Source organism: Odontomachus brunneus, unplaced genomic scaffold (assembly GCF_010583005.1).
Source record: "Odontomachus brunneus isolate Ranch 3 - 2012 unplaced genomic scaffold, Obru_v1 Obru_scaffold_051, whole genome shotgun sequence".
Taxonomy (NCBI): Eukaryota; Metazoa; Arthropoda; class Insecta; order Hymenoptera; family Formicidae; genus Odontomachus; species Odontomachus brunneus.
This window is the reverse complement of record NW_022639501.1, coordinates 1955589-1967188: the sequence shown is the minus strand read 5'-3', so window position 1 is coordinate 1967188 and position 11600 is coordinate 1955589. Positions and strand designations below refer to the sequence as shown.

Sequence of the window (11600 nt, the reverse complement as noted above, 5' to 3'; positions counted from 1 at the left end):
CTCTCTCTCTCTCTCTCTCTCTCTCTCTCTCTCTCTCTCTCTCTCTCTCTCTCTGTCTGTCTGTCTCTGTCTCCTTTTTTCGATTTTATTGCACATCTGTAACTTTGTCATGGAAAAACAATTTTACAAACTGATTGAGAGGAAGCGAGCGTTCCCGGCGCCGTTTGGTATTGTGCGCCGAAGTGGGTCGCGAGAGTATTATCGACGCATAAATCTCGACTCCCGACTCCACGTGTATTGTGACGAAGGCGTCTCGTATCTCGCAATCGTCCCGATCTCACGCCTTGCGCCCTACTTCGGGGGGTTGGGGGAGGGGCGGTTTTGCGGGGGCAAAGAATCGCTCACCTTGCGGGTGAGCGGTTGGACCGACTGTACTGCGACGAATAGTTCCTGCGGATGCTCGTGAGGGTAGTAGTCGGCGAGTAGAAGCTGCAGAGTCGAATGAGTATGAACACTTTGACAACATAATACTGTGTTGGAGCAGTTTGGGACCTGCTATCGGCAGCGCGTTCCGTCGCTAGAATTCGGACTTGACACTGCGTAGTCGGTTGAATCGAAACGCTCCCCAGCTACGGGGACCGTTGACCGCGAGGATGTACCGCGACGGTGCACAGCGTCTTCCGTTCTCACTTCTCGCGTGAGCCACAGCCTCTAATTGTTAGATTAGCTAATTGCCGAATGAGAGCCGCGCAAATCAAGGCGTCGGGTAGAAGAGGAAGTGTCGCTTAGAGTGATTCTGTCAAGACACGCTCCTCGACGACGAAACTTGAGCGTTCAACCGAGTCTGCTGTCGCGCGGGCTTACTCGACATAAACTCGCGCGACACGACTGAATAAGCATGCGAGAATTGGCTGCTTCGTGAAGACGCAACGTGCGAAGACGCGCGCAAGCTGATGCAAGCTAATGCAGAGCGAGAAGAAACGAAGGGCGCTTTGACTGCGTTTCGTTTGACTGCCGATAATCGCCGATCCCGTGTGAATCATCGTAATCCTGAGCTCCGTGACACTGACTAACCTTCCTGGCGCGCAATAGGATCGTTTGTACTCCGAGGAGATGTAATTCGAGCGCAAACTCGAGCCCGCCGTGGACGACAGCGTATAGAAGCTGGTGGGCTGGTCAAGGATCGAGCTGGTGCCGCCGCTGGGCCGGAAACCGCTGAACTTGGACGAGGAGCTGCCGATGCCGCTGGTGGTGGTGGTGCCGGTGGTGCCACTCGAGTATCTCCGACTAGGTGAATGCGGCGCCATTGGGCTGGTACTATATGAAACTGCCACGGCACCCGCTTGCCCGCCGCGATGGTATGACATTGCGCCCGGGTCGCCGCCAATCTCTCGCTTATCCTTCTTGAAGTTCCTGAAATAACACAATGATATCAATAAGCGATGCCAATGTAATATTTATACCTTGAGAGAAAGAAGCACCAACGACCGTGTCTTTGGTTCTCGTTGATTAAGGAACGTAATCATCGAGGGCCCATACGCGAAAAGAAAAAATGCTGTTGTATAGAAATTGATAGAAATTGCTGACGTCGCCGTAATTGGCGTAAATCTTTTTTAATTCAACAACAATGCCGCTGAAACTAATACTTGAGTCATCGAACAATATATGATATATTGCTTTCGGTAGTATGTATTGCTGTTGAATCAAGAAGATTTACTCCAACTACGGCGATGTTGGTAATTTCTCTCGACACAACAGCATTTTTCCGCCGTGTGTCAGCTTACACTTGAGACTTGTCTCGAGTAAGATACTTTGATTTTTATTCAGAGTTAGATTCAGACTTTTCAGTTGAATAGTGCAATACAGCATGTGACATTTGTATCTGCGATTGTAATTTAACTGACAAATTTTCATCTGACTCTGAAATGAAATGTCTCACTTGAGCGGAATTTCAAGTGACAACTATTAATATATACGAACCTCAGAAACCTGAAATCCGCAGATGTTTCGCAAAACGGCATTCACTATATCGACTAAATATTGACAAATGGATGCTATAGCGGGTAAGGAATCAAAAATTGATGATCGAACTTTCTGTCTCTCTCAGAGAATTTCTCGATTCAGAAATATCTACAGATTCTACCGATACGACTTCTTCGTTCTACGACTGAGAAAGTAGATCTACACCGGCCTTTTTCTCCTGCTTCCGACGTGTGCATGTAAAACAGACGTAAAAAAAACGTATCAATTGCTCTTAATCATTGCTTCTCGATAGAACACGCGAGGCCGATTACTGAATGATACATCATCCAGAGTCTCGCATGAGCGCACTTACCCGACATTAATCCGATAATTCGCGTCGAGAGCGTATAAAAATAATTAGCCAATTCGCGCACGTGTCACAATCTTAATATCAATCGGTACACATGCGTCAACAGCCGTATCGATAATTGTTGCACGGACACGACCTTCGTAATACTCGATAATCGCACGCGCGCCTAATAACGTAACACGGGCGCGCTCGTTGTTTTCCTGTCAGTATACCGCAAGTAGCGCAATACGGCGAGCTTAATTCGAGCTTCTGCTTGACCTCGTCCCTCCTACTCACTTACTCACTCACTCTTTCTGTCTGGAGTATATCGCCTTACCTTGTCCTCCTTTCTTACGGAACACCTGAGGATTACCATAGGAAAGAAACGATGCCGCGGTCCATCCAGTCGTCAAAGTCGATTATTGTGTTTACATGGATTTACTAAGGGGCAGAGAGGGAGGGGGCTTGTGTGCTCACGACTTATCGATTTGTTTAGTCTTTTACTAGCATGAAGCAACTGAACCACACGATTAACTGTACACAGACAAGAACACGGACATGCTTCTTGAGCATCACAAAGAAATTCGTTACAGCGAACGTTACTTGGCACAATGCTCCGACACACACACACACGCGCGCGCGCGCAAATCAATCAAGATAATCATCAATAAGTTTTGTAGAATAAAATAGCGTGAGCTTCTCGTCTTGAAGCACAAGATGGTCATTGCGCGGAATTCAATCGCAGAATCGAAGCCTCTCACAATCAATCCTCAGCGTATCTCTTCTTGCGCGTTTTTCTTTTTTGAGCAACAACGTTTGTAGAAGATTACACGTTCGTAGTGCGAGATTATTCCGGGGCCGGGAGTCTCTTTATCGGCGGACAAATATTTGAATGTTACGTCTAAACTTTGAATTTCTCGCTGATGCTTACGAGAGCGAGGGGTGCGCCCCCTAGTTTACACAGTCAACCAGAGTGTATCATCTCTATTACGAATTGTTGCGAAACTGAACGTATCATTTGGCAAATTTACTGTAGAAATCGTTACTCGGCAAATGATTCACCGTGAAAGAATTAACGCATCGTTCTGTACCCCGCGAGGATAAAAATAATAATAATAGCGGCAACAATTGGACACCGATCGACCGCCTGGTGCCCGCAGGAGATGAGAGAGGAGTCGTGTGCCCACCACTGTTATGCAGCTCCGGGGGATATCAATTATTTCCCGACTATGCAAAACTGCAGTGCCCTCCGCGTCTACGCTGGCAGTTCAGTAACACCGGCCGGGGTTTATATTTAGTCTCTATAAATAATGGCCCTAACGGGGTAATAACGGGCGCGAGATAATCGTCGGCGGAAATCGGGGAAAACACGCGCGTGCGCGAGCAACCGGACACACGTGGTGGTAGTGTCGATGGGGCGCGGACTTTTGACGCGCCGATTTATTCCCTCTCCCCCTCCCCTCCCCAACCGCGATCTGGCAGACGTCCCATTTTCCATCGTGGTCCGACGCGCAGAACGCGGAATCCGATATAAACCGTGTCGTTTCGGATTTCGTTACAAAGCCATCCTCGCGAGCAGGCGAGAGAGGGCGCGCGCGTAAACTCCTCAACGCGCGCGATATTTTGCAACGCTCGTTAAAAATAAAAATACCTCCGACGCGTCGCCACGCGCACCCACGGGCGCATGCATGAATTAAGGGTGCTCGTTGCGTTTGATCGCGCGCACGCGGTCGGGTGCTGCGACATTATTAGTCACGGTAAACGGTACGTGACGACGCAAATATTGGTCCGCAATCTCGACTATCTCTCTCTCTCTCTCTCTTCCTTTTTTTCTTTCGTTGACTCGCCTACGTCACGCTCAACAATGCAGGTTCAATTGGGATGGAAATTTTTGCTTGGAAGCCCCCGATGTGTGCGCTCTCGGTGCGCGACGGCGGTGGCAATGACGGCGTGCAGGCGGGATTTTTCAGGAAGTTACACGCCGACGAGGACGTGGAAAGGGACAACACGTACAACGACGTGTTGCGCGACACGTCGATACGCTAAGTGGAACTAATAGCCGCGTTTTGCGGCGTGTCACGCGGGAAAATCGAAGGCAACGTCCGGGTAACTCGAAAAAGGGGGAAAAGGAAGGAGAGCCGTTTACGTAAATTGTGAAGTAGGGACCACGTCGGACGCACGCGGCGGTGTTCGTCATGAGCGAAACTTTGCGGCAAATTACCGTCGTCGTGTCCTCTCACATACACACACGTACGAACGCACGCAAGCACACACGGACGAGCGTGTTTCCAAGAGCGGAGTCAATAACGATATTACGTAATCGCGTGCAAAGAACAATGAGAGTGATATAATTGAATTTTCGCGTCCATCAGAGTCGTTGAGATACCGTCCCCGACAATGTCGTCGTGCTCGTGAACACGCCGGGGGGTTAATCGTGAATGCCAAATACATCTTACACGAAGTCAAACTCGGAAGTGAAGCGCAGAGAAGAGCCCGGATATTCTCTCGCTTGACCACTGACGACCACTCGCGATACTGTAGCAATAACGTTACTGCAATGCATCGTGGTATACCCGGTGGATGCGTTGCTCGATCGAGATTGCAGTATTCGATTGCAATCTCGGTACACGCAAGTCCATACGATTAGATAGCGGCTTTACGCAACGAGATTCCATGTTTCTCATCCTTCTCGCGATGGCCCGCACTTGATTCGCTTCACTGATCCATGAGAGACCTTCGAGGTCCATTCAATCGCCGATTGCAATTTCAATCAACGCATATCGCTACGTGGAAGTAACTTACGCGATCGATATAAACGCTCGAGCTTTCCCGAGCAACATCACGGATCATGAATCTTTTCTCTCTGAATTTGTGAAAACTGGAAGTTTTCTAACCTGAAAGCACTTGGAAGTGTTCACGAATTTATGGTACAGGAAAAGATCCAACAACACATTTGCCATGGTCTGTTGTTTCCAGAGCCAATTCTTCAACAGTAGTTTAAACTCAGATATCAAATAAATTTCACTCGAAAATAATGTATTTTTGATACATTTGACCAGAGTTTGAACTTAAATTTAAATTGCTATTGAAAAATCGATGCAACGCTAACCCGTGGCTAAAGAGAAAAAAAGGAAGAAAACAGATCTATTTTGTCCTTGGCTCCGCGACATTTTCGGACGGCGTGATGTATTACGCGACACGTTACGATAATTGAAGAGGTCGCGCCGGCGTCTCCGGCAAGCGGCGATAATTCCCGCGACCCGCGCGTTTATATCGTTTCATTTCAATCGATACGCCAGCCTCGCGCGGATTACGTTTCGCGTGTTCTCATGGGGATGAAGGTATTAGCGGGAAGGTAATCGCCGAGCGAGTTCCCGGGAACGTCCGGGTCGGCTCCGCGAAGAAGAGGCGGATTCCGCGGGGGTTGGTCACGATTCAATTGCCTCGTGCAGGACACAACGCGCGTATTGTGACGTAACTCCGGCGTAACAGTTCCTTCGCGTGTTATTAATTAACCCGACGGCAATTTATCTCCGGCCGGCGGATAAACGTCGCGTCCGTTTGTCGTGGCCGGCATTAAACGCGCGAGGTTGAAAAAGTAGTGCAAGTACACACGTACGATATACGCGGCGCGATATACACTGTTAAATCCGTAGTGTCAAATTATACTCAATTTGAGTTATTTTTAACCATTCCTATAAGTCGCCACTGCTCCTACTAAATATGTCGTTAATTTAACTAATGTAATGGAGTTAAATAATTTAACTTAAGAAATGTATTAAATTTGACTAAAATTTAGTTTATTTTTTATTATGTGCACGTTAATGTAACCTTTGTTTTAGTAAAAAATAACTTAATATTGTTTTAAATGGGTTGATTGGTTGTTTTTTTAAACACATGTTTTGTGTTAAAATAGTATATTTTGACACACATGATAGTTAAAAATAACTAAATATTATTTAACTCAAGAAATTGGTTGAAATTTGACCCTCCAATATTTAACAGTGCGTATTTAGACGCGCTCGCTCAAGGACCATCTCCATGGTAGCACGGTTTATCGGCGAAAATCACACCGCAGCATCGACGCGTCAGTTAAGAGTCAAACATTTTTTTCTCAGTGCAAGTTGCATCTTACACTCTTGGAGTAAAACAAGTGTATAATCTGGCGTCGACGCGCGAAGGAACAGAGTTTCTGCACACCACTGGTTCCCAACTAAAGAAAAAAAAGACGCGAAATCTTGACGTTGCGTCACGGGAAAATTCGTCGCATCACTCGCGAGCGGCTATCCCGCATCTTAGGGAGGAGGAATGACCAGCGTCGTTTTTTCGGGCATCAAAGTTTGCTTGAAGAAAATCTGATTCCGCGAACGTTTCGCCGTTCTCCGTCGGAGGAAAATCAGATTCGCGACCCCGCGGGCGACAATTGAGTATCTTAGGACTGATAACCGTTTCTCCAGTCAGAGTTTGCAGAAGAATGAAGATCTACAGAGTGGTTGGCCGCTTTCTTCGCATGACTTGCAAGAGATAATTTAACATCTTGGAAGAGATAACACCGACAACAGAACTTTTTCAGTCTCTAGAAAATTTGGATCTGGCAGATACGTGTGAACGTTTCATCGCTCTCCATCGGAGAAAAATTCTACCCGTAACTCATGAGCGATAATTCAGTATCTTCTTGGAAAAAGAAAGGACTGACAACCGTTTCTTCAGAGTTTGAAGAAAATTCGCGAACGTTCCATCGTTTTCTGCTCGGAGGAAATTCGCCGCGTAAAGTAAAAATAAAAAGGAATGTCTAGACACTAATAATATTTTTATCTGGACATTCTTAAGTCCTTGTTAATAGTTGTCTCACTTGAAACTTGTCTCATGTGTGACATTTATATTTTCATTCACGGTTGAATCCAAGTTTATCAATTAAATAACAATATATGTGAGACGCCCGGTTGCACCAACGTTATTTTGATTTTAAGCAAGACTCAAGTATATGTCTGTCTCTATTTATTTAGAAAGAAAGACAAAAATAGACGCATGGTTAAGCCTCGCTTAAAGCCAAAATAACGTTGGCGCAACTGGATCTTATATCTGCAATTATGATTCAACTGAAAAACTCTCATTTAATTCTAAATCCACATCTGAAAATTTCATTTGAAACAAGTTGAAGTGAGTTTCGAATAACAATTGTTAATATAAACTTTGTTTTGGTTTCTAAATATGAATATTTAAACTTTAAAAAATGTCAAAGACATAGAATATATATATGCGTGTGTATATTTTTTTTGTTTATATTGAAAGTTTAAATATTTAAATTTAGAGATCAAAACAATGTATTGTATGAGAACTAAATACCAGTGTTATTATAAGTAATGGCACTTTCGTCTTGACTCGCAAGCGATAGTTGAGCATCTTTAAAGGGAAAGCAATAATCTGACATTTTGCGCGCGGCGTGGCGAGCAATAATGACTGTTTCTTCGGGTCTCGAGTTCCGCAGGAAGTTAGAAGCCGCGAATCCGTTGACCCGCTTTCCCAGGATTAATTCGCGCAGCAAAGCCCGTTCGATCCGCGTTACGTACGCGGGATTGATGGATGTGTTCCGACGACTTTAAGGTTTCGTCGGGAGCACGCTAGAGAGAAGCGGCTAATCGATATCCTATCTTGCGCAGCGGGCATAAACGAAATGGAAAACGACGGCGGCGAAACATTCTCGGCCACCCCCGGCTAACCCGACGGAAACCCTCTCTCGCTCCTTTCTCTTTTTCCCTCTTCATTCGTTCGGCAACGCGAATGCAACGAGCGTGTGCGACGCGGATCGATGCCGCGGCGTCGTAAGGTCAGTGTCGATTAATGTCATAAGCGGCTCGAAATCGCGGACTAGAATGTGTCACGATTTCATATTTAGCTCGTGCATCCGCGTCACGACACAAATAACTCCGCGGCTCGTTGTTCCTCCTCGCTTAAACGCGCGCTTTTACTTTCTCCTGATGTCTTTACACGACCAAGAAGAATGAGTCTCGACTAGTATCGACGGTACGTCGAATTCGCGAAATATTCGATTCGTGCAAAAGATTCGTCATGTCCGCCACATTAGGGAACGGTTTCCAAATCGTACCTGATCTTTTCAAAGGTTTGTAGAGTGAAACAAGTCCGACAAAAATTTCTATTCGTATCTCTCATTTTCTTACCGTTACATCTAGTTTATATTCAATAATAATAAAAAAAATTGAGGTACGTTTTAGAAGACCAATGCGGCAACTCTCCGCGAAATAGAAAACAAAATTCTCCAATATAAAGGATTAACAATCGTTACAAGACGAACACCAATTCCGTGTTCTCTCAGATATCTAACGAGGACCTGCGACTTCTTTCCCCTCGATGCCCGAACTACCCGCGAGAGTCTCAAGAGGAAAACTACAAGTCTTCCGCGACAATCTGACAGGACAAAATAAGAACGATCGCTTTGCCGTGCACGATAGTTCGACGATTGTAGAATGATGTAACACGCTAGTCCTCGTGCAGTCCCCCTCTTCAGATTCGCGTTCTAGCGTCGATCGCTTGATCGTCGAACGATGCCGACATTAGCCGTGCGATCGCGCGATATGGACACAGTAGATCCGCGTGTACTTTGCATTTTGCTGCGTAACGAAAGAGCCGGACGATGAGTCGCGCGTTTGCCGTGGAATACGCATCAGCTTCGCGAGATGCACCGGACGATACACTACGTAAATTAGACGTCCTCGCGACCAGCGGATCTCGCGTGCTCGTTGGAGCAACGCGAAGCGACGAGTGCGTGACCGCGTGTTTCTCCTACACACACACATACACACATTCTCTTTCTATCTCTCTCTGTCTCTCAATCGATGACTCTAGGCGTCTAATAAGACCTTTGTCCTTGCGCCAACATCAGCAAAGGGAGAGTTAAAAGTGTGTAAAACTTTGGAAATAATACAATGTCCTAAAAAAATCACAAGACACGTTCTCACGTCGCGGCGGTTAGACCGGGACTTGTTTTTCTTACACGACGACGACGTGCTGCATCGACACCGACGCATTCCTCGCGATCACACTCGATTTTCACGCGCATCGTCGTGTACACCTCAATCGAATTCCTCGTCTCTCTTTCTCTCTCTGCTCAGCAAAACACGACCGCGTCAACATCGATTGACCGATCGCAACATTGCGAAAGCGAATCTGTCGCGGGCTCTTGTGCAGCTGTTTTCTTCGATGTTTCTCAAACGCTCCTTCATTAACGGTACAGCGAACGGAACAGCGAATCGCGTGAACTCGATATTTTGTCGAACACGACACAATAACCTAACTTTTTTTTCGAGGGAATCGCAAAGCAAGTCCTCAAGAGACGGTCTCAACGGTCTTTCATAATCAAAAACACGAATTACACGCAAATACAAACGTTAGGATTGTCCTTAGCCGAAGGCCAATGTTGTTCCACTTCGCGTCCTGCCGAAATCGCGAACGTCTATGCGGCAAAAGTCAATCGTTATTGGGAGAGAAAGAAGGAAAAGAGAGAAAGAGAAGGAGAGAAGACAGAGAAAGAGGGAGCATAAGCAAGAGAGAGAATAAGCAAGAGAGAGACACAGAGAAAGAGGGGAAGAAGGTCGATGAAAATACTCACGTCGACAACGACGGGGAGCGGGAAGAACGGGAATGCAGCTCGCAGCCGTGCGAAAAATCCGGGAAAACGACTCGACTCGGCGCACTCGTCCGTTATCGAGACTCACAACCGTGACACCTAGCAACCGCTCGTGTTTCCTCGCTCATGTCGCGGACCGAGTCTCCCCGGGGAACGGAGTTATCGGCTCGCGTATCACACGGGCCGAGTGACTGCGAGCACGGCGAGTCGACTAGCTCGATGGGCGAGCACCACGACGGGCCATCCCGACGGTGCCGACGACGGTGACGTCACCCACCGGGAACGTACGCTCCGAATTCTGAGCGGACGGCGAGGGGTCGAGCGGGGCGGCCGTGGAGGAGAGACGAGAAGGTAGTCGCGCAGCGTATAGTGCGTGGCGCGTATGTGGTACGGTAGACACGATCGATTTTCGCGCTGCGCTCGAAACAACCTTCCGTCGCGTAACGCCGGGGACACAGAAAAACTTGAGCAAATTGACCAATCACAGTCGATGATTCTTCTTACGATCCATCAGCGATTGTGATTGGTCAATTTGCTTACTACTTACATTTTAGTGCTTGAGTTTTTCTGTGTCCAGGCCCTAACCTCTATACATATGTATATATGCGTATATATGTATACGCATGTGTGCATCTATACACGAGTCTCGCATGCCTCGGCACTCGCATGTGCACGCACGCGTTTCCTCTTCGAAGCACGGCGACTCACGGCGATTATCGTTAATCGTTGTCGCGCCACGAGGGTGGTGTATTTACCTTTCGTTGACGCTCCTCGCTCTCAGTTCAGTCGACCGACTCGCCGTATCGCGAAATCGTCGCGGCACTGACTCGCCAACGTGCGCGCACAAACAATATGGCGACACAAGGTTGCCGATTTCCGCGTCATGACGGGCATGGTATCCGCGCGGCGCGGCACGGCGGCGGTCGCGGTAACGACGGCGACCGCGCTTCTGCGCTAGCGCAGAAGCGCCGAGAGTACGCAGTGTCGCTGTAAGCGCGAACGTAACGGAAACGACGCCAGCGACACTAACGCGCGAAGCCGCCGTCGCGAGAACTCGCCCGCGAAAGTTTGAATCGCAACGATTACATTCGCAATGGAATAATGTTTTCATTGTTGAGGCCATTCTACAATTGTGTAAGCTTGACCGTGAACGTAAGAGATAACCAATCGGGGTGTTTTATTCACTGATTGCTTTGTTCCGATTGGTTGTCGTAATTATCTACAATCATTCACGACCCCGTAATTACAGAATGGGCGCGAAAAAAGCGCTCAATGAGCAATCAGCGATTATTGGTTCTCATCATGGATGTAAGAATACATGGACGGAGCGAATTGACGCGGGGGTGGACCCCAAATGGTGAGGGAAATGATTATATGTTCTGTTCTGTTCTGTTCTTTAGTGACTCCGGGGAAAAAGGTTATCTCCATACGCCATTCTCCAATCCTTAGATGAGTATATCCCTACTGAAAAATTTCTATTGAGATCACAATTGAATTCCCAATTGAATTCTCAATTAAATTCTCAATTGAATTCTCAGTTGAGGTTTCCGCAAAATTTCGCATGTAAGATCTCAATTGAGATATTTGTATCTGATGGAAATAATTCATTGAAAATATAATGAACTTTTGCTGAAATATGTTTGAAAAGCATTCACAATTTTGACCCAATTTCATTAAAATTTCATTATAATTTCATTAATATTT

General features: G+C 46.8%; 1 protein-coding gene across 6 annotated transcripts in view; it reads right to left on the bottom strand.

The window, feature by feature from the left end:
* The window catches only part of LOC116845340 (homeobox protein 2-like), a 19912-nt gene extending 9058 nt beyond the window's left edge, over positions 1-10854 (bottom strand). For 2 of the 6 annotated variants that reach the window (XM_032817895.1, XM_032817900.1), the window contains exons 1-3: positions 10652-10854; positions 1015-1353; positions 346-429 (exon numbers count right to left, since the gene is read on the bottom strand). In XM_032817895.1, coding sequence (XP_032673786.1) covers positions 346-429; positions 1015-1307 — 377 coding nt within the window. In that variant the 5' untranslated portion in view covers positions 1308-1353; positions 10652-10854. Of the gene's footprint in view, positions 1-345; positions 430-1014; positions 1354-2588; positions 3261-9656; positions 9680-9878; positions 10245-10651 lie in introns of those variants that run through there. The other 4 variants (XM_032817896.1, XM_032817898.1, XM_032817897.1 and 1 more) reach the window with 4 other exon arrangements.
* Positions 10855-11600: the final 746 nt, after the last annotated feature.